The following is a 22,539-nucleotide window of genomic DNA, read 5'->3' as shown; positions in this document are numbered from 1 at the left end:
GGTCATCTTTCATTTATATTTACAGTGTCTAATAAGTATATACTGAATAAATGAACTGAAAGATCTTGTCTTTTCATACATGATTCTCTAGTATTTACTACCATCCCTATCATAAAGGTGAAAGGTGTAAAATTCCCTAAATTTGCTTGTCTAGATAATAAGAGAAAGATGAATGTTTATTCAAGTTTGGGTATTTTTTTTGTAATGTGAAAGAAAATTAGACTTGGTATTTATTTCATATGTGGCTATTTTTTTTTTTTTTCTGTTTCCCTGCTTTTTAATTCTTGGTTCTAAAGAATTCTGAGATCCTCTCAATAGTATATGAATTTATATTTATTCTTTAAATTTCTTTGAATTAATAAAATTCTTAAGAAGCTATAATAGTTTGTGGTACTGGGGCATTTTAAAGGGAAGGCTTAGATGCACTTACTAGAGGAAATAAAACTAAGTTTCAAGTGGTGATGGCAGAAGGACTGTATTGAGTGAAAGCTGTTTGTATCAGTCATAACGTATATAAGTGTATCAGTCAGGGTTTACTAGAGGAACAGATATAATACAAGATAAACAAGTGTACAAGAAATTATAAGTTTGGCTTACAATGGTCAGCTACAGAGTTGGATGAGGAAGCACGCAGAGGGTGTCTGCATGCTGGAGACTGAAGAGCCCAGCCCCAGGCCTGGAGCTCACTGCAGTGTCCGTGCAAGTGCGTATCAAAAGGCTGATGGGTCTGCGACGGAATGCTGAAGAATCTAGGATGAAGGCCAGAGAGCCAACACCAGCAGGCTGAAGAGTCCAGACCGAAGCCCAACAGTCTGCACCAGAAGCCAGGAGACAACCAAGCTGAAGGCGATGACCAAACTGAAGGCGAAGACCAGAGCTCCTCCGAAGAACCAGCAGCCAGTCTTTTCTCAATTCCTTTTTTTTAATGCAGTCTACCCGTTCTGGGGAGGTGGGGGTCATCCTCTACACTCACACCCTCTGCATGCCTGCCTTTTGCACAGGCTCAGGATGAATACAAAGTAAGCACTCTGGACCCCTTCTGAGTAACATAGTTAACCTAAACTTCTCAAATTAACACAATAAACAACATCCCAGAAGGGTAAGGGCGTGTCCTTTTCACCCCAAGAGGTAGAACTGCTGAGTCACTTAGCCAAACCTCTAGACTCCCCAAGTTGACACAATGTATCAACCATAACAGTAAGAAAGCAGCCATTTTCTAGTAAATTTTTAAAAATAGAAATTGATTACTTATTTTAAAAAAGTACAAGCTAGGAGTGGTGGCACACACTTGTAATCCCAGCACGTAATCCCAGCACTCGGGAGGCGGAGGCTGGAGGATTGTTGTGAGTTCAAGGCCAGCCTGGGTTGCAAAGTAAGCTTAAAGCAAGCCTGAAGTGCATAGAGAGACCTTGCCTCAAAAAGACAAAAAAATTAAAGAAGTACAGGTTTACCATGGAACATTTAGGAAATACATATAAACAAGAAGAAAATAGTTCTGCAATCTTGAAGATCAGAGATAACTATGAGTTTTTATATGCTGGTTTTGGAATAGACTATAAGGCAATTTATTTATTACAAAGTGGGATTATGCTGTATGTGGTAATTTTTTTGCGGGGAGGCGGTTTTTTCCGGTACCGGGAACCGAACTCATGACCTTGCGCTTGCCGGGCAGGCGATGTGCTGCTGAGCTAAATCCCCAGCACCCTGTATGTGGCATTTTATACAGCTTCTCCCACTGTCATTTAAATAGACTTTTAAAACATCTTGTTCACTTATATCATAGTATTATACTTTGAGTGATTCAAATAATTGGTCTTCTGTGTTGGCCTTTAGGTGGCTTCCTATTCACTGTAGTAAATACTCCTTAAATTTTGTATGGCTTAATCCTTACTATATTTTTTTATGTTTCAGTTTTGTTTATGGTGGTTTCTTTGCAAAAGAGTGAAGTCTGTTGATCTTTCTTTAGGGTTCTACCTGAAACATCATGTTTAGGCAGGATGCAGAGTGTATATTACCTGCTTATATTTTATTTCTCTCATGATTTTTTAACATTAAATTTTAAAATCTATTTTAAACTTACTATGGTATATTGCAAGATGTTTAAATGTAATTCATAGTAAATTTTTGATCCTGCAGTTTGTATCAAGAACTTTGTCAGGAATCAAAGATCATACTACCACAGATCTATTTATGGCAATTTTCGTGTAATAGGTTCTATGGTAGGTAAAAATCATTAATAATTGAATTGACCAAAATTAGTAACCCTAGTAAACCAATCAGTAAGCGAATATATCAGCATAAATCTAGCTTTATACATTTTCTTTGAGTCTTAACTTACTTAGGACAATGTTGTAGAGAAATGTCCTATTTGAAATGATTGTTTCATAGATACTAGGTTTGTAATGAGAGTATGTCTAGTATATTGTTAAATGTTAAAAAAATAAATTACCTAAATATTTACAAATTTTACAAATATATTTATTTTGGTCTTCCTAGAATCTGTGTTTGTGGATATCCTCGACAGCATGTAAGAAAATACAAAGGTGTAAGTAGCAGGATACCAGTTTCTTCAGGATTCATGGTGCAGATGTTAACAGGAATTTATTTTGCCTTGTAAGTTTATCTCATATACAAAACAAACCGTTGATCTCTTTGGAAAACTATAGTTTGTTAATCTATTTTTACTATATCATAATCTCAATAGATAAATGGCATATTTTATGAAAGAATATGAATCAAGAGCTTGATAATTTTTATTTAAAACATACCTTTTACAGTTGTGAAGAACTTGAAACCAATTAAAATATTTCATTTTTCTGTAATTTAAGAACAGAATAAAAACATTAATACAGTACTTAAATATTTTCCTGGTCTCATTCTTTAGTATTGTACTCTTTTTTGGGCCTACAATTTCTAAATAGGTTTTTCCCCCTTCAGTGAATATCCTTTTGGTTCCAGAAACTTTAGCTCCTCAAAAGCGTTTTAAAGCCTCTTTGGTCAGAAATAGTTTGTTATTACTATTAATTTCTAATATTTATGTTCAGTCTTACCTTATGACTTAGGTACTAGTATGTTTCTTTGAACCCTATCTTTTCCGCTAGAGCATTTAATATATTAATCAAAATTTCTCTGACAACTTCAACATCTGGGTCATCTCTGAATTTATTTCTATTAAGTCTTCATCCATTCACAGTTTTCTCCCTTTTGCTTTGCTGTGCATTGTAATTTTTGATTGTTCATGATTTTGTTTCGAGGTAGGACAGTAGAGACTGTTGTAAATATTTATGTCTGAAATAGGGCATTGCTCTTTGCTTCTCAGCTGCTAGTGGAATTATTACTGGTAGTTAGTGGGGGTTGGGTTTTGTTGTTGCTATGGTTACTTCAGAGTGTCACTTCAAATTCCTCCAGTGCTACCTGATATTTAGGTTGGGAGCTGGAGGGTTCTCCTTAATATTCCTGCTGTGTTTGGTATCTTCAAGCTGTCCCTGTATCCAGCACCTTGGGGAGGATCTCTGTCTGTATTCTTGCCCCTCATCCAGCAGTAGAGTGCTGTTGCTTGGTTCTAGGTGTATACTACCTGGTAGTGAGAGGATTGGGGTGGCAAGTGGTATTCTCTGTCAATCTTGATCCAGCCTCAGTTCCCTTGTTCCTGCTTCTCAGGGGTGAGAGTATCTCAGAGATCCTCCTGCTCCTCCAATGGTACCAGACTCATGATGATCCTAGCATAGAGTGAGGGTTTTTTTTCCCCTTTCCCCTCAGAGCCATATTCTACCTTCATTTTATATCCAGGGGATGAAAGGGTTTGCTGATACTTTCCCAAAAGCCTTCAAACTTTAGTTCCATAGAGGAGAAAACATCTGGCAGGATCTCTGTGCTTTCCCAGCTGCATGACCACTCCCATTCAGGCCTGCACCCCTACAGGCAGCTCTCTCTGTCCCCAGCCCCACTGCCAGGCTTTCTCGTGAGTGTCTGAGAGATTGTGGAGAACAGCCTGCCGGGGGCTGTGAGCTCTTCCTCTGTATGTTCTCCCGGAGTGTCTATCTTTTCCTGCCAGCCCATGAACTAGCTTTTACCAACTTGGCTTTTAGGAGTTTGTTAAAAAGTTTACCTGAATTCTCCTTACCCACTTGCACTGTGACCCACTTCTCACACTTCAGACTGTTCGGTTGTCCTGTGACCTCAGCTCTTTTTGGGATTCATGAAGAGATATGACTTTGACAATTACATGGATTTATCTTGGTTTAAGAATGGGAATAATGCTCTTTTCAATGTTTTAGGCCTCACTTTCACTCAGGATGTAATTCACATGTCTTTATGTTGTTGACAGATGACCAAACCTATATGTCTGCTTCCTTTTGTCATTTAGATTACTTTTGGAAAGGACCTGGCATCTTTGAAAATTATAGGTATATGTTACACACACATACACACACACACAGACACACACACACATGCACACTTTTTTCCTTGTATCTTATATTTGCAACATACATCATGTACATTACTAAATGACCATCAGAATGTAAAGAAATCACTATTTAGGATACCAAGTGGTGGTAGATTCTTATTAAAAACCATAGGAGTTCCAGAATAATTTGACCATTGAGTGTTCTGAACATTCTGCTAAGGTATATAATTTATTGGCTCTGACTTGCTTGAAATTATAACTGCTTTGAAATTTCCTTAGAAAAATTGCTATTCTATAAATAACTGTGTTCTTTAGAGAAGAAATGTACATCTATAAAAATTTTTTCTATCAGTAGCTTTTAGATACAATTGAAAGGAATTCAAAGATTTAAAAATACATTTTTAAGAGGAATAGAATGTTAAGCAATGTACTGATGTGATGTTACTTTCCTCAGTAAAAATAAATAATTTTTCATTATATTTTATTCTATTATAAATTAAAATAATAATACTTCATTTATTTAATTTTATAGATATAATGGAGAATGGGATCTAGCTCAAAAAGCATTGGATGATATTATATACCGAGCCCAGCTAGAATTATATCCAGAGCCATTGCTGGTGGGTGCCTTACTTATTTACATAAAATTTTGAATGGGATTTTTCAGTTCAGAGATGTAAATTGAGGAGAGCTATTCATAGTCCATTAATTCGCAGTGATTTGTGTTCCTGGCATGTTTGGAAATTTTACACTTACAGAGTATATATAAAATTTGAAAACTTTATTAAAGTAACTTCCTTTTTTTTTTTTTTTGAGACAGGGACTTGCTATGTAGTTCAGGTAGCCTAAAGTCAGTGTGTAGCCCAGACTGTCCTTGAACTCACAGGGATCCTCCTGGCTCAACCTCCCCAGTGTTGAGATTACAGACATGCACCACCATATCTGGCTTAGGCTCACTTCTTACATACCTGATAGTCTCTCTTTTACTTACAAGAATGTTCTCCTTAACATACTTTAAATGCACTTATGAGTCAGCACTGGGTACTGGGAAATCTAATTTAATATTTTGAAATTTTTAACATTATCACATATATATATATATTTTTATCTATAGATGTTCCTCATTTAATGACTGAGTTCCATTCCTGTGACTGCGTTGTTAATGAATTGGTTGCTAAATGAGGAATTGAATGTAGGTTGTACATTACAATATTCAGAACACAGGAAAACTCCCAACTTCATGACTTTGCTTTTATTTGCGTAACTCTTACATGCGATATTGTAATATATAATAGAACATAAAGCTATAGTACTTTACTGTACAGCACAAGCATTAAAATTATAGTACTGTATAAACAAGATTACTGTGTAAAAAAAGATATTGAGGCTCTATAAACATGTACAGAACTATACAAAAAATGTCTGAATAGCATGACTCATCCTGAGTCAGAACAGTCATTACAGTAGGTAAGAGAGGAACATCTGTATAAGTTTCCCTGTGAGCTTTTTTTACTCCTTATCTAAAGGAGTTATGCATTATCCTTTGAAGTATTTTGAAGTATTGAAAGAATATTCCTTTTGTAAACCTGTTGACAGCCTCATGTTTTATCTCAGAGTAAAATAATACATCTGTTAATGCCAATCTTAAAAACTATTTTTTCTTTCTTAGGTTGCTAATGCTATAAAGGCTTCATTGCCTCATGGTGCCATGAAATCTAGTAAGGAAGGTACAAGGTGTATTCAAGTTGAAATCACACCAACTTCCTCTAGAATATCAAGAAATGCAGTAACCAGCATGTCAATAAGAGGTCATAGGTGGAAAAGACATGGTAAGAAATACGTACCTCTTCAAATTAGAGCATTGGTGGCTCTTTCTTGTTTTTCTCTATATTTATGCTGGTAGAATTTCTAATTGGTGAATACTATATTAGCCTGGAAGAAAGAGATTATTTTATCATCCAGGAGCAAGAGACAATAAGGAAAATGAAGTCACTCATGTTACAGATAACAATGAAAATTTATTTAAAAATTATATTGGCCTCTGAGTTTTATTTTATTAGAGTAGTAGAATAGGAAAATGTATTTTTAAATTATTGATACATTTTTTGGTTTCTATTCTTAATGTTTTGAAGATGTCCCTTAATGAATATTTATTATTTCTCAGTTGACTCTTTAGCAGGTAAACTTACATACTGAAGTAGAAGAACTAATAGAAACTTTAGACATTTTGTCTGGACTTCCTGGTAAAAAATGCCATAGTACTGATGCAGATTAGGCATTTCTATTTTTCTGAAGTTAGTCTTCTTCCAAGATTGTTTGTTGTTTTAATACTCCATCCTGTCTGTTTCATTTTATTATTTTCAGTTTCTACTGCAAGTTAATATCATTTGCTGTGGCCTTCTCAGTGCTATTCTGTTTCCCTTCCTTCTCTTTTAATTTATTCCCTATTTAATTTCTTGTTCTTTTTGTAATTTCCCTCCTATCTAGAAATTACTGCAGTGGCAAGAGTCAGTGTATAAAGACAATTAATATTACCTTTCTCAGAAGGTGACCTTTGGGTGGGAGGCAAAAAAACCCCACTTCTTTGCCACAAGCAAACAAGGGCATAAGGGGTAAAGCAAAATCTAGTCTCTGTTTTTTCCCCTATAAACTGAGAGGAAATGGTAGCTCCTTTTGGTATATAGTACAGTACTTGGTTTCAGCTGTCTGTGGTCTCTGGAGAGAATGAGAAAGCAAGAAAATGAGTTATGTGTGGTAAAGTGAAAAGCTGATGCTGGGCAATGCCTGTAATCCCAGCAGTTGGGAGGCTGAGGCAGGAGGATCGCTGCAAGTTCAAGACCAGCCTGACCTGCACAGCGAGACCCTGTCTCAGAAAACAAAATTTGCAGAAAAGTTGATGAGAACAGTGGCCATTTTTTTCTGTCAAACAGCCTAGAAGATTGTACATCACAAGGAGTAAGGTTGAAATTACCTAGTGTAACCCATGTCTTTTTTCTTGTTTTAAGTTAGTGTGAAAATTTGTGTAAATCTAATAGGAATAAAAGGGGGTGTTGTTTGCCATCATCAACAAGGCAAATTATGCCATTTGAAATATATAAAATCTAAACATAGTTCAGTTTGTTCAATAAAAATAATGCTACTGAATAAGGCTAGATTACAGGTAGAAAGTATTTTAATTAGATGTGGTAGTACCCTAAAGATCAGTTTTTCTAGTTTGGTATTAATGTGCGAAAATAGGTCCAGAGGCAACAAACCAGATCATTCTGGGGACTGTGGCTGTAATTACTCCCATATTACTGCTATAGGAAATACAAGAATAAAATTTAATTTCTTTTCCACTTACCTTTCTTGCTGTTAGGGAGGACATATTGGGAAGGGGGAGCAGGGAGGAATTCATGTCCTAAGTCAAACATGTGAAACATGTTGGTGCTCCTTTGTAGTTGTGCATATGTGTGTGTGTTTGTGTGTGTGTATCCTGGTGAGTTTTAGTAGAGGGAGATATGCAATGCACTCTGTGCTGAAATGATATAGTTCTTAAATTTATAGACAGTTCTCAAATTATAGGTAAGTTTTAAGTTTAATTTTATATATAAAAATTATAACATAAATTATACAAAACAAAATTTAATTAATATATTTCTCTAGAAACAATGTCAAAGAACTTTTAGATTCCAGCGTGACTCACAGTGACCTTTTATCAGGGATATTTCTGAAGCATAGTACTGTAGAATATAAATGCAACTTACGACTGAAAATTTGATGGAGCCCCTCCCTCCCCACAGCAAGTCCTCACAGGTGGGGGCCTCCTTTCAAACCCTTCAGCTTGTACACAGCAGGAACAAGGCACATGTAACTTACACCAGTGAGGAGGGCTGTGAAAGGAAACCAGCAAGAAGTGCGAACTTTACCACTTCCACTTTACCACTTCCACTTCTTGCTTTTTTCTGTGTTTTCCCACACCTGGGAAAGAAGGAAGCAATTCTTTTTTTTTCGGTTGAATGTCTTCTTTCTCTTCTCTATGGTAAAATTCTGGTGTTTCTAAATTACTTTAGAATTACTTACACCTTAAAATATTTTTGAGATATTCTAGAGTGTATTACAGGATTCACTGGTGCTTCAAGGATCTGCTTGCTGTTCCTTTCTTAAGAGTTGTCCACAGTTGATATTTTAATGGAGTGTCCTAATGGAAGGTAAAAAATTATGTTAGTCTTAATGTTTTCAGAACACACATCTTTTGCTGTGTTGTTGTTGTTGAATCATAGTCTAAATTTCTAGAGTTCTATTTTAATCAGTTCTATTATTTGCTTGGCCATGTATTTTATTTTTAATTAATAGACTTTATATTTTAAAGAAATGGTAGGCTCACAACAAAACTGAGTGGAAAATACAGAGTTCTATCTGCTTTGGGGTCATGTACATGTTAGCCTCCTCTGCTATCAACATCCTGCACCAGAGTGGTGCATTTGTCAGGTCTCTCATTTAGGTTTTTAACCAGATAGTTCATCCTCATTTCAACTAAATGGGGTGACTTGTTTTCAAAGGTCAGTTTCAACATTCCAACACAGATATTATTTTGGAGAAGTCTATTTGACAATTAATACCATGTTTTCCTGATTTTTTCCTCCTTTTCAGTAGATTATTTTAGCATTGTACTGATACGGGTTAACAACATTTTTCATACTTAAAACTTTGCATTTAAATACATTTGAGACAGTTTTAATGACTGTATGATTCCATGCTAACTATAAATATTTGGAAACTAAGTTACAATGTAGAATTCCTGCTTTTCACTTTTAAGGACCATAATTTTATAAATAATACAGCTCTATTTTTATAGTATTAATTTTCTATTATTCTTTAGATGGTGAATAATTCAAGGGAAAGGTATATTTTTCAAACAGATTTTCAAGTCATCCAGAAATTGAGGGCTGTCTAGACCTCATTATATTAAAGTAAAATGCAATTAGAGGAGGATAGTATACAATAAACTTTAGAGAATTAAATAAGAGAAGAATGAATAAGTTAGGACCATAACAAGAATCAAAATACAAATTCTAATAAGAAAAATAAGGTGAAATTTAGAGAAATAATACATTAATTTTAAAATTAATAATAAAAAGGCAATTTTGCTTGAGTATTTACTTTCTTCAAAAATAGGAAAACCAAAGGCATTTTTTTATAAGTATGCTTTAATTTGCTAGTCATTTCTAAATATTTCTAAAGCTGTCTTCATCATCTACCATAGTAGCTGTAAGAGCCACTTTTCTTGAATCCCTGAATGATTCTGCAATACACCAAGATTCTAGTGTACAATCTAGAATCGTATTTCCTTGTATTTTTCCATTGCTACCCCTCTTTCAGGGCAAATTTAATTGCTACTTGTTACCTCTTCCCCCCAACTACCACCACTATTATGACTCATTATTTTTCCATTTAAAAGCAGTTATCTATACTTGGGACAACGTAAGTAATTTGCCTCCTTCCTTTTAAGATAGTTATTGAAATACCACTCCATTCTATAAAAATCCCTTAATTAAGTTATGGCTGCAAATATTGAGTGCTTATGATTTTTGCTGACGAATATCTAATAAAAGGCTTATCTAGTGAAATTCCATTTCTTTGTTATTCTCTGCCATTCTTTCCACTTGTGTATTTGTGATATGATTAAACAAGGAAAGAAATGAAAACCATTTGATATACTTTAAAGCACCATAGAAAGGCTGATTATTAATTAAGTAGGCATTAATTTATTTTATTACCTACACAATAGTTGTATTCTTGGTAAGTTCATATTGGCTACTTTTCTATTCATATGATTCTATGGTTGATTAGTTCATAAAACTGGTAATTTGCGAGTTCGAGAGGAGCCTGGGCTACAAAGTGAGCTCAAGGCCAGACTGAACTGCATAGCGAGACCCTGTCTCAGAAAGACAAAACAAAAAAACAAAATAACTCATAATTTGAATTTTTTCAATTTGAGATAAAATTGCTTCAGAGTAGAATCAAATATGAAAGTATAGGGGCCAGAGATACAGCTCAGTGGCACAAGAGCCTGTCTGGTAAGCGTGAAGTCCTGAGTTCGATTCCCAGTACCAAAATAAAAAAAGTATACATGTTATATAATAATAGCAACAGTTTAATGATTTTTTTGTTGTAATTGCTATAGCCTTGAAATATAAGTGCTCTAAGTTTATTATCTGATACATATCTCTATTGTAGTTGAGATTTTTTTTTTTTGGTTTTTCTCCGGTACCGGGAACCGAACTCACGACCTTGCGCTTGCTAGGCAGGCGCTTTGCCGCTGAGCTAAATCCCCAGCCCCGAGATTTTTTAAATGTTTTAATAATAGGTATTACTTAATCTCAGGTTAATAACAAAATAGAAATTAGATTGTACTTGTGTATCTCATTTATGTACAGTAACACTATGAAACAGGCATCAATAGAAAATAATATTTATAAACTAGATACCTTGTATTTTGCCCTACTATTGGTCTTGGCATATGTTAAAGTTTATTTTAATAATATTGCACTAATTATTTTGACTTAGGATGTCCAAGAGTCCCAATTTTAAATAGTGAAAAGGAATTGAAAATAAAAACTACATATTTTTAAGTCTTCTAACTTAGTGATGTAAAATAAGTTTCCTGAGATTTTTAGAATAAGTAAATATATGGCATATTTAAGTGAAGACTCAAGTACAATACACATTTGTCAGATCCAATGAAAGCATGGTTATGTGTTATTACAGCATTTTCTCTCTGTAAAATTGTTTCTACTTAATGAGCACCATGGTATAGAAATAAAGTTAAATGATTACAAGGAAATTCAAAGAGGTTTGTGATTATATTACTGAAAAATACCTGACTAGATGATCTGTGTCATAATTTGATCAGTGGTTTAGTACTAAGTTATTAGATGAGGGGGGAAAAATAAGAAAAATAAAAAGGGTGAAATTCATTTTCAAAACTAATATTTAAAAAACTGATTAGTAGAAAATGTTAACATCTCCCTTCCTCTGTCCCTCCTTCCCTTTCTTTCCTTCTTTCCTTTTCTGATACTAGGGACTGAACCCAGGGCCTTCACACTGAACTTTAATGCCAGCCCTTTTAAAATTTTTGTTTTATTATTTCAAGGCAGCGTCTTGCTAAGTTGCCCAGAGTAGGCTTGAACTGTGATCCTCTCTGCTTCAGCTTTTCAGAGTGCTGAGATTACAGGTGTACAGCACTATGGCTGGCTTGAAAAATATTAATGAATTTCTGTCAGATAATACCACATGCATAAAGCCGGAAAGTGCTAACTTTATAACTACTGAACAGATATGAAACATTATAAACACATATCAGTAAAATATTTTAATATAATTGTTTATAAATATTTAAAAAATTAAGATCATCTTTTGAGATACTGGAAAATGTAGAGTATCATAAATCTGGAGAAGGAATATTTATTTTGTGTATCAGATGTTATGACTTTATGAGAAATTCTTAAATTGAGGAAAAATAAAGTTGTTAAGAGTTACAGAAGTATTTGAAAACTAAAGAAATGGTAATAATTTAAAACTCAAAATAGCCAACTTTAAGAATTGGCTAGCTGGGTGTGGTGGCGCACACATGTAATCTGAGCACTTGGGAGGCTGAGGCCGGAGAATCACTGCAAGTTTGAGGCCAACTTGGGCTACAAAATGAGTTCAAGGCCAGCCTGAACAGCATAGTGAAACCTGGTCTCAAAAAGACCATAAAAAGGGGCTGGGGATTTAGCTGAGCGGCACAGCGCCTGCCTGGCAAGTGCGAGGATGTGAGTTCAATTCCTGGTACCAGAAAAAAAAAAAAACCAAAAAAAAACCAAAAAAAAAAAAAAGATCAAAAAAAGGCTATTGGAATTATTCCTACATCTCCAATTAGAAATTCATAATGCCCATGTTTTTATTTTAAAAGGTATTTATACTCACTAAGGGAATATAGAAAATTTAAAAATTATCTGACAGCTTTATAAGAAGACTTAAATGTTTGCAATATCATTTTGAGAAATTCTGTTGATTTCAAATTCTAAGATGCTATTTGAGGAACAAGTTTTCTTTTCCCAATATAGATGAAGAAACATTGGGACCAAAAACAAGCATTTTCTCTTCTGACCAATCATTGCATGAATTTTAACTGGTATATTTGTTGTGAAACTTCATATTCATAGTGAGCAAAATAAGATGAACTATGCATGACTCAAAGAAAAAGGACATACTATATTAACCAAAGAGCTAAAATAATCATGTCGGTATGTTTGACACATGTGAACATCAGATTTAAGAGGAAGAGATGTTACAGAATCCTGGCTTAGTCAATTTTTGAAGAAAACAAGTCTTTTTCTATTTCCAGATATAATAAAGTAAAATTTTCCACACAGAGAAGCAAGATAGTTCCGAATTATTGTTCTTATGAGGCAAAAACACTCGTTTGTAAATTACTGTGTTCAACATGTTTATTAAGAAGGTCTAATATAATTGTTGCTGTAGTTAAAGAAGTTATTATTTATTATTGAACACTGCCTCCTCCCTTCTATGAACATTTGCTGCACACTGCATAAGAAGGAAGAAATACATTTTTATAGATAGTTTTGCAATATGTATTACCTAGCTGTTTTTTGGTCCCTTTGGTCATGTGGGTAAATTATAAGGACTCACTTGGCCCAGCAGCCTCCATATACTAAAATTCTTGAAGTTTTTTTAAAAACTTAAAACTTAATAAAGATGGTGAAAGAAGTTATCGAGGGTGTCAGAATCCATCTCAGAAAGATAAATTCTATCATGTGTTGTGTACACAATAAAGGTGAAAGACTCAGGGGCCGGGATACAGCTCAGTGGCACAGTGCCTGCCTGGCAAGCGCAAGGTCGTGAGTTCATTTCCTGGTACCAAAATAAAAAAGGTGAAAGACTCAACTGATTATGTTTTACGTAAGAAAATTGGTAATAGTTCCAGTGAATTTAAATAGATCTTTTTGGTCCAGACTGTTTTTCTGTGTGCCCTAGGCTGATCTTTTCTTAACTAGAAAGTCTACTGGCTTCAGGGCCTAGATTTCTGTGTCTAGTCTTTATTTTTGTCCTTGCTCAGAGTCCAGCCCTTTAACTTCCTGATCCTTATTCTGTGTTTCTGTAGCAGCTTTGATTTCTTCTAATCTGCTTTGTAAATTCCTGGCTGAGATGGAGTATTGCTACAGTGCTGTCTTTTCCAACTTGGGACACACTTCAGGCTTGATATTTGTGTTATATAGTGTGACTTTTATTGATTAGAAATGATAAAAAGTTTGCAAATATTTATTTGTATACACCTCCGTGGCCACCCATTTCAATCAGAATGAAATCCAGACTCTGTAATGTAGCATACATGACCTATGGCTTTGGTCTCACTTTATGACCATTTTTGCCTTGGTTCGCTAGACTTTCCTTCTGTCACTTTACCATACTAAGTTATTTCTGCCTTTGGGGCTTTTTATAGGTATTTGGGATGTTTGAGCTATATAATTTGAATGATAAAAAGTTGTTCTTTCAGGTCATTGTGTAGCCAGCATTTTTTAATCATTCAAATCTCAGCACAAATTTCCCCACTACAAAAAAGTTCCCTAAACCACTCATTTAAAGTAGCTTTTCTTCCCTGCCATCAGACTCAGTAAATTGTAGTTGAACACATGGCTGAGTGAATGGATTATTAAAAAAATTAGAACATAGAGTGAGCAATTTGTTCCTTCTTTTCTTGTTTTATTTAAATACAGTGCAATGCCAGGCATGGTGGTGCATGCCTGTAATCCCAGAACTTGGGAGGCTGAGGCAGGAGGGTCGTTGTGAGTTTGAGACCAGCCTGGGCTACAAAATGAGCTCAAGGCCAGCCTGAACTGCACAGTGAGGCCCTGTCTGAAAAAGACCAAAAAAAATAAAAATAAAAATAAATAAATAAAAAAATAAATACAGTGCAACAACATGATAATAAACCAAATGGGGGGTATTCACTTATTACAGTACTTAGACTTTTCATATATGTATTTTTCATAATTTATTCTATCTAAATTTTTTGAGTATTTTGTTAAATTTACATTTCAATGGCAGCATAATGTGACACTGAATTGATGTTCTTTCATTTACTTTCCCATATCCCTCATATATAAAATAATTTGTTTCTAATTTTTTGCTATTATAAATAATACTGCAAGGTACAGCCTAATGAATATATAGGTATAAATACTCTTCCACTGACTACAACAGATTATAATCATAAAATATCTGATTAAAGATTATGATTATTTGCCCAGTCATTTTATGGCATTTAAAACATCTATGTGGTAAATTATAAATGAGTGTGGTATGACTTTCAAGTTTATACTAATGTTTTGTATCATTAGTGTTTAAAATTGTGTGATTCTGACATTACAAGTAGTTTTTCAAAGCTTCTGCTTATCTTAGTATGTTCACATTTGTAGGTGTCTCATGTCGTAGGTAGACTCCTTTAGACTCACAAAGTAGTCTGAGAACAAAGATTTGTAAATTCTATGGGTAAATTATTACTTTATTGAAATTGTTGTTCTTAACAATAGGGTAGCCATAAAATAACTGGAGCAAAATCTAGGACTGTTTTATAAGAGGAGTAGATATTTTGAATTATATGGAACATATATTTTGAATTATAAAATTACATAAGAAAAATCACAACTTTCATAATAAGTTTTAAAGATGTTTCATATTTGCTTCATTTTTTCCCTCTCAAAGATAGAGGAAGTTTTTTAGGGAGAAATTATTTCAGTGTTTTTAAAAACTAATTTGGGAATGTCTATTAAACGTATTCTTTGCACAGTGTGATGGTGCACACTTGTAATCCCAGCACTTGGGAAGCTGAGGCAGGAGAATCACTGTGAGTTTGAGGCCCACCTGGGCTACAAAGTGAGTTCAAGGCTAGCCTGAACTTCATAGTGAAACCCTTTCTCAAAAAGGAAAAAAAAAAAAAGTATTCTTCAATACTTTTTGTTTCCCCATATGGAGAAAAGTTTAGCTATTTATGCACATAGAGGTTACACAAATAAAATATTCTCTGAGAAGTTGTTCTTTGGATCTTTTTCAAATTATTTGAAATCAAATATAAATACTGTCTTTTTATAGATATGAATTAATTGTGAATCCTTTTGCATATTTTAGGTTCTAGGGAAAACAGATTCTTTTTATGCAGTTATATTCCCTTAAAATATCTTTTATAGAATTTTCTTAAAAGGTTAATTACCTCTATGTTATTTTTTTAATTACATAAAACAGCTATACATTAAAAAAATCTTTTTGACATTACTAAGCATTTAACTAAATCTACATTTAGAGATAGCTACTTTTCAAAACAAAGTGTTTGCTTTTCTTTGCCATTTAAAATTCTTATTAATGTAAGCTATATATTACTTGACCAGATAAGAGAAAAAAATAACATGTTCTTCACTTATATTTCTCATGTCTTCTGCATGCTTTTTCACATTTGTTCATTCCAACAATAATTTCATCTTGTAACAGGAAATTCATTCAATTTATCAAATATTTATTGGATGCCTACTGTATACAAACCACTTTTCCAGGTATTTGGTATGCAACAGTGACCATACAAAGACCTCTGCCCTCACGAAACTTATATCTAGTAAATAAGATAAATAAATATTTGTAGGCTAGAGAACTAAGAAGAAAAAAACAAAATGGGGAAGAGGGTGTATGAAATATAGGGCATTGAATGAGGTGACCTTTGATGGGTGACCTGGAAGGTTTCAGTGAAAAGACTTCTTAGAAAAGACCCAAAGGAGATGAGCCCTTCAGCTACCTGGCGGAAAGGATTCCAACCCTGGAGGACAGCCAGGAAACCAGTAAGAAAGTATATGTGGAGAGTCTGGGTCCGTGTTCTACAGGGGAAGAAGTCAGAGATACAGTATTTAGGAGCCAGATCATGTAACAAGTTATTTGTTTGACCTACATAATTATTTATTTTAACTTAGTCTGTAATTTTCTTGAGAATTAATATTTCTGTTCTTTCTTGCTCTGTATAGATTACATGCTTTTCCTTTTGTGAATTTAATAAGCAGTTTAAAAAATCTGTTACCATTTCTTAGTGATAGCATAATATTAATTAGTCAAAGATTTGTTCTTTTGGGAAAATACATGATCTCATTTTTCTACATGCGATTTAATTTCATGATTGAAATAAACGTAATATAATTTCTTCTTAGACTGCAGATCTTTATCACTGTCCTGTAAATGGTGATTAACAATTCAATTGCCTACTGCTGCTTAATATAATATTTCCCTTATTATTTTCTGTTTTTTTTTTTTTAATTTCCACCATAAAGCTCTATTTTAAATTAATAACTTCCATTGGCATCTTTTTAAAAAAAAGAATTTAAAATTTAAAAACCTAAAATTGAGAGTTATGACTTTGCCTAAGTTTTCAACAATTTATTTGCTCTGGCTCTGTGTTCAGCCGAAGTAAGTTATTTGCTTTCTATGAATTGACCAGGAACCTAAGTTAATAAATTAAATCTAATTGGGAGATGTCAGAGGAGTTTGAACTCACACTGACTTTAATGAATTGAGTTAGAATCTGCAATATGTTAAAATGAACATTTGAAGTCAAAAATTCCACTGTTTAATCTCCTCACTGAATACTTGGGTAGCTCTCTCTGAACTTCAGTTTCCTTTCTTGTAAATGGGACTCAAATAGCCTCCTTCAGAGGTGTATTAACATGCTGTTTTGAGAATATAACTGCATGATTTATGTGAATGCTCTTCATAAAACTATTCAGTGCTATTTAGTATTGTCTCTTCTATTAGACTGTCTATGCATGTAGTAAACTTTTGTTAAATTTTAATATTCATTGTCTTTTTTCTATCTGGATAATTTCCAACATTTATAACTTTTCCTTTTGTACTGAAGGTCCCCTTAATACTCTTTTTTGAAATAGCTTCTACAGTGTAAGTGAACAAGTCTTGGCTGTCACCCAGCAGCACCATGGTGATTTTACTCTTAAGTTGCAGTGACCCCTGGCATGTATCTCAGTAAGAATTTATTTGACCCTCTTTGAAGACAGCTGTTAGCAATTGCAAATAGGCTTGATTGGAACTTTTTAGTCACATTAGATTTTCCTTCATTAGGACCCAGAAGCAGCAGTGCAATACTACATCACCAACATCCCCTGGCCTATCTTAAAACTACAAAGTTCACTTAGAGAACCTTTAGTTAAAAGCACTAAGTTGAGGGGAAATAATTATATGAGCACATTGGTTCAGCAGCGCAGGGCAGCAGAAGCCTTGAGGAGAGGACTTTCACAATTGTGTGCATACTGCTGCTGGGTTGGAGTGTTTAGGGCGTCCATAACAATAAAGTCTTCAAAATGTGAGAGAATCAGAATAAGTAGAACTCTCCAAACTTTACTGCACAGTAATCAACTGGAGCTTTTTAAACTCCTAACGACCAGGTTATACCTCATGCTAAAGATGAATTAGAATGTCTATGGGTGGGAGTCAGACATCTGCAGTTTTTAAAGATGCCCAGGTGATTACCTCTGTGCCACAGAGTGAGGAGTATGTGGCTCTGGCCTCCATTTGTTTACTACCTTGTGTTGTTTCTCAACCTTCAGTGCCTTGGTGAGAATTTGACAGTCGTATCAATCAAAACATTTGAAACTAGAGGGTAATTTTCCTCCAGCAGATTTGTGGTCTACATTTTCATAGAGTATGTACTGTCTCATGTGATCTTATGTTGTTTTGAACTTTGTTTCACTGCTGGCCCATTTTAGACATATTTATGTTATTTTCTTCTATTTACTACAGATACTTACTTGACAGCTTTAAATAAAATTATGCCTTTTTATTTTTCTCTATTGTAGTAACTCACCGTTACAGGTTGACCTAAATTTGTGGAATTATTATGAGTCTGAAGAAATCAGTTGCTTAAATCTATCACAGTAATATTTACTGTAGTATGTGAGACAAAAACCATACCTGTTGCATTGCTAACCATGTTAGAAGTGAATAAACATTTTCCTAAATAGCATAGTTTATTAAATCAGTCTCAATGTAGTCTGATTAAGAAAATAGATATTTATGTCTACAAAGGGGACTTTCTAAGCAGTGTGGTTTCTAATGTTGACAAGGGCTAGAGTTTTGCCTATACATCCTGCAGTATTTGCCTACGGGCTGACATAAGTTCAAGTAGTCACAGTATGATCTTACAAACAATAAAAATTGTAATTTTGTTTACTTAAAATTTTTGTTTTGTGTTCTATGTGAAATATGTGTGGAAAAAATGCAGAACATGTACTGATGCTCTGTGAATTTTTTTTCTCATTTAAAATTAAGTAACCTGACCCTGTTGTCTCCAGTGCTGTCCAAGTATTGTAAATTACAGTAGTTTCTATGATGTAATTATTCGGCTTAATTCATAACATTCAGTTGTCCAGTTTTTGTTTGGAACTTTTGTTTTTCTTGTTTTGCATTTTTATTTTGTTTTGTTTTCAGCCATCATTTTGTCTTATCATCTTCAATTCTAGAGCAACCTGACAACAATAATGATACTACTGAATTGGGCATCCTTGTCATTCCCGAGATTAGTGTCACAAATGTGTCCGGAGAGAGAACCGGGAATGGGGAAAAAGGCAGAACACTAGGAGAGATTGATGCTCAGCATATACAGGGTGTGCAGGAAACAGCCACAGACCCTAGAGCTGAGAGCAAAGGCTTGCCAGAGATCAGGAGACAAAAATCTGTAAGAAAAATGATGGAGGATGGAATAAACTCACCTGGCAGAGTGCAGTTTTAGCAGAGCACTTTATAGCTGCACTCCAAGGTATCAAGGCAAAGGGCCACTGATGCATGTTTAGCAACAGTTACAGTCACAAAATTTTTGCATGTCATCTAATAAAATGCATGAATTATGCATCACAGTTTCTCAATAACTCAATGTTCTTTGGAATGGTCATACCTATATTGTTTCTCAGTAAATTGTCATGAAAACTGAAAAATTCTTATGAAACTTGCTTCTAAAGCAATTTTCTGTTTTATGCTTTGGTATCTAAAATTATTTTTTAATTTTTATATTTTTTGCCTTCTATTATATGAATGATAATATTTTATTGTTTTGAGCTTGTGATATTTATAAATCTAGATTTTTTCTTTAGTAAAATAATCAGAATGGAGAATGCAACCCTTTAAAAAAATACTTTAAAATATTCTAATGCTATTTTTCAAAAAGTTCTTTGGCTGTAGCTTTGATTTTTACTGCTTTGCTCCTGGGGAAAGTTTTGCCCTAGTGTTAATGTGTAATAATTTTTCTAATTGTCTCTGATCTTTGCATGAATAATAGAAAAACTCTTTCTAAAAACACAGTAGGGTATGGTTTATGGCATGCTTTTTGTTTAATGTACTCTAAATTACTATCATTTAATTACAATCAACTATTTTGACATTTTGTAGAATAAATTTTCAATTTATCCTTTGATTTTGTTCTATAATCTGTTGCTTTGTGAAATTGTGCTACAGTTTAATTGATTTAAACATAATTGAATTGGTATTAATCTTTTTTTTAAAAATTGCTTAAGATACTTAATGTTAATTGATCTTTGTCATTTTCATTTCTTTGTTTAGGAAATACAGAATTTACAGGTCAAGAAGAACTGATGGAGATTTCTGAAGTTGACGAGGGATTTTATTCCAGGGCTGCCTCTAGTACCAGCCAGTCGGGTTTATCAAACAGTAGTCACAATTGTAGTAACAAGCCAAGTGTAGGAAAGAACCAGAGACGGTCAGGAGGAAGCAAAACTGGAGGAAAAGAAAAAGAAACTACAGGGGAATCTTGCAAAGATCACTTTGCTCGAAAACAAACTCAGAGAGCCCAAAGTGAGAATCTTGAGCTTCTCTCTTTGAAGAGACTAACTTTAACCACCAGCCAGTCCCTACCTAAACCTAATAGCCATGGTTTGGCTAAGACGGCAGCGACCGTATTTAGTAAATCCTTCGAACAAGTCAGCGGTGTCACAGTCCCACATAACCCATCATCTGCTGTTGGTTGTGGGACTGGGACAGATGCCAATAGGTTTTCTGCTTTTAGTCTCCAAGAAGAAAAGCTTATTTATGTTTCAGAAAGGACTGAACTTCCAATGAAGTATCAAGCAGGTCAGCAGAGACCTCCTAGTATTAGCATTACTCTGTCCACAGATTAAATTGTAACATAGTTTTCTTCTTATACCCAGTAAATAGAGACATATGACTGCTCCTTAATGAAAGGGCCCTGGTTCTTTCATGCTTGTTCCTAACATGAGCCCTTGACTTTGATGAAGGGAATAATGTCTAGGTTAGTGGAGGGAATAATGTCTAGGTTGCAGGAAGTTGAAATCTGGTTTTGTTATTTCTTGGTTTGCCTCCTCCCCATTTGAGTCTTTTTCTTATTACTGTTATTCTAAGATTGTGGTGTGACAATAAACATTGGCAGGGTGTCTGATCAAGTTGGTTACATCTTCTGTGACATTTTGAGTTTGTTTTTAATACCTTCTATTTTGGTAGTGTGTGTTTGCCCTTCACAGTCAAAGGGCATCTCCACGAGAGGGAACTGGCTTATAAGAGATGGGACAGAGGAGCAAGTTCAGGAGTTCCATGCCTGGCCTTTTGGCCAGTTGCCCTGGAAAACAGGCACATGAAAAAAAAAACCAAAATGCTTACTATGAGAAGTGCTGGTAGAAAATACTTGTAACCAGGTCTTCTTTAAGATTAGAACAGTTGTTCAAAGCGCTGGAAAGTGGCTGACAACTCACAGACGAGTTATCATGTGATTGTTATGTGGTTCCAGGAGATGGGCAAAGGCATTTTTGTTGATATCTTTGGAACGTTTTTATGTCAAAACTGAGATTGTTGGCAGATAATGTTGTTATGAAGTGTTTGATCTGGGTTTAGCCTGTGAAAATTCCTTTAAATTCCTATAAGAGGCCATAAAGCTGATTGATCCTGCTGCTGGACTTTGGAAATCCTAATTAGGTTGGATTCCTATAATTGAGAGCAAACATCACTGAAGACTTCCTGGAAATCATTGTAAATCTTGCAACACAGCTCTCAAGATACCAGTATCAACTGTATAATATTGAATCGTTTATCTGCAAATGAAGGAAATTAGATACGTTTTTCATCTGTAAGATGTCATGAAAGAAAATATATAGTGAAATATAGACAAAGGACATTTATATATTAAGTAATTTAGAGTTGTTTGTCTTCTTAAATAAATATTAAAAAATTATATGTATTTCTTGATCATGAACAGACCTATTTTAAGTGAGTTTTTATGATATGGAAAGAATTTACCCCTAACCAGAAATAAAAAGAAGAAAGGCAATCAGGCCAAAGGTAAATAAACTTGTGTGTAGCTACAGGAGACTGGAACCTCTGGATAGATGTAAAGGTTTGGTGTTTGGTGTTTGCTAGTGGTAGCCATTTCAGCTATGGTTGAGGTTTTCTGTAAAGCAAGTATACGTAAGCAATAATTCAGAGAGAGTGGAGGCAGGGAGAGAGACGGTGGAACAGGGCTGAGGATGAGAGTAGGTAGCTGGAAGAGAAGGCCTTGGAAGCTATACACGTCTTGAATGCTTTCATTTTTAGTACACAGTGATTACCTTATGTTTCCTAGAAAACATGCTGGTATTTCCCCCTTGTACTTGTTCATTTGAGCACAGCTCAAATGCAGTATGTAAAAAGTTGTATGTGTCAAACAGTTCCAGGCATTTACATTGGGTACAGTTTTAACCATAATTGCTTTGCCCACCACTTTAAACCCCATGCTTCAAAAGTCGTGAACTAGTTCTCTCATTAGCCTTTAATATAATGTAGTTTTTACCACAAATGAATCTGGTATTTTTAGTGCCAGTAACAGAATGGAATAAGATCTGTTGACATAAGTGGTAGTCAAAAACTGGAGGGCAATTAGATAGAGCTGATTTTGTATTAATTTAGTAGTAATCCTGTATACAATTTAAAATATGTGTAAGATATTACTGTGAATTTCCCATTGTCTTCTTAATTCTTTAACAAAATATCCCCTATGCAGAGTTACTAATAGTATTGGTATTACAGTATTAAGAAGTGAGCTAAAA

General features: G+C 34.4%; 1 protein-coding gene across 4 annotated transcripts in view; it reads left to right on the top strand.

The window, feature by feature from the left end:
- Fam126a (family with sequence similarity 126, member A) overlaps positions 1–20,915 on the top strand; it is a 67,753-nt gene extending 46,838 nt beyond the window's left edge. For 3 of the 4 annotated variants that reach the window (XM_005377384.2, XM_013510581.1, XM_005377387.2), the window contains 4 exons: positions 2,497–2,613; positions 4,941–5,028; positions 6,078–6,237; positions 20,051–20,915. In XM_005377384.2, coding sequence (XP_005377441.1) covers positions 2,497–2,613; positions 4,941–5,028; positions 6,078–6,237; positions 20,051–20,625 — 940 coding nt within the window. In that variant the 3' untranslated portion in view covers positions 20,626–20,915. Of the gene's footprint in view, positions 1–2,496; positions 2,614–4,940; positions 5,029–6,077; positions 6,238–18,957; positions 19,254–20,050 lie in introns of all 4 variants that reach the window. The other variant, XM_005377389.1, reaches the window with a different exon arrangement.
- The last annotated feature ends 1,624 nt before the right edge of the window (positions 20,916–22,539 follow it).

Source organism: Chinchilla lanigera, unplaced genomic scaffold (genome assembly GCF_000276665.1).
Source record: "Chinchilla lanigera isolate Chin_1 unplaced genomic scaffold, ChiLan1.0 scaffold00009, whole genome shotgun sequence".
NCBI lineage: Eukaryota > Metazoa > Chordata > Mammalia > Rodentia > Chinchillidae > Chinchilla > Chinchilla lanigera.
Note: the sequence above shows the minus strand (reverse complement) of the source record. Positions and strands in the feature narration are given on the sequence as shown.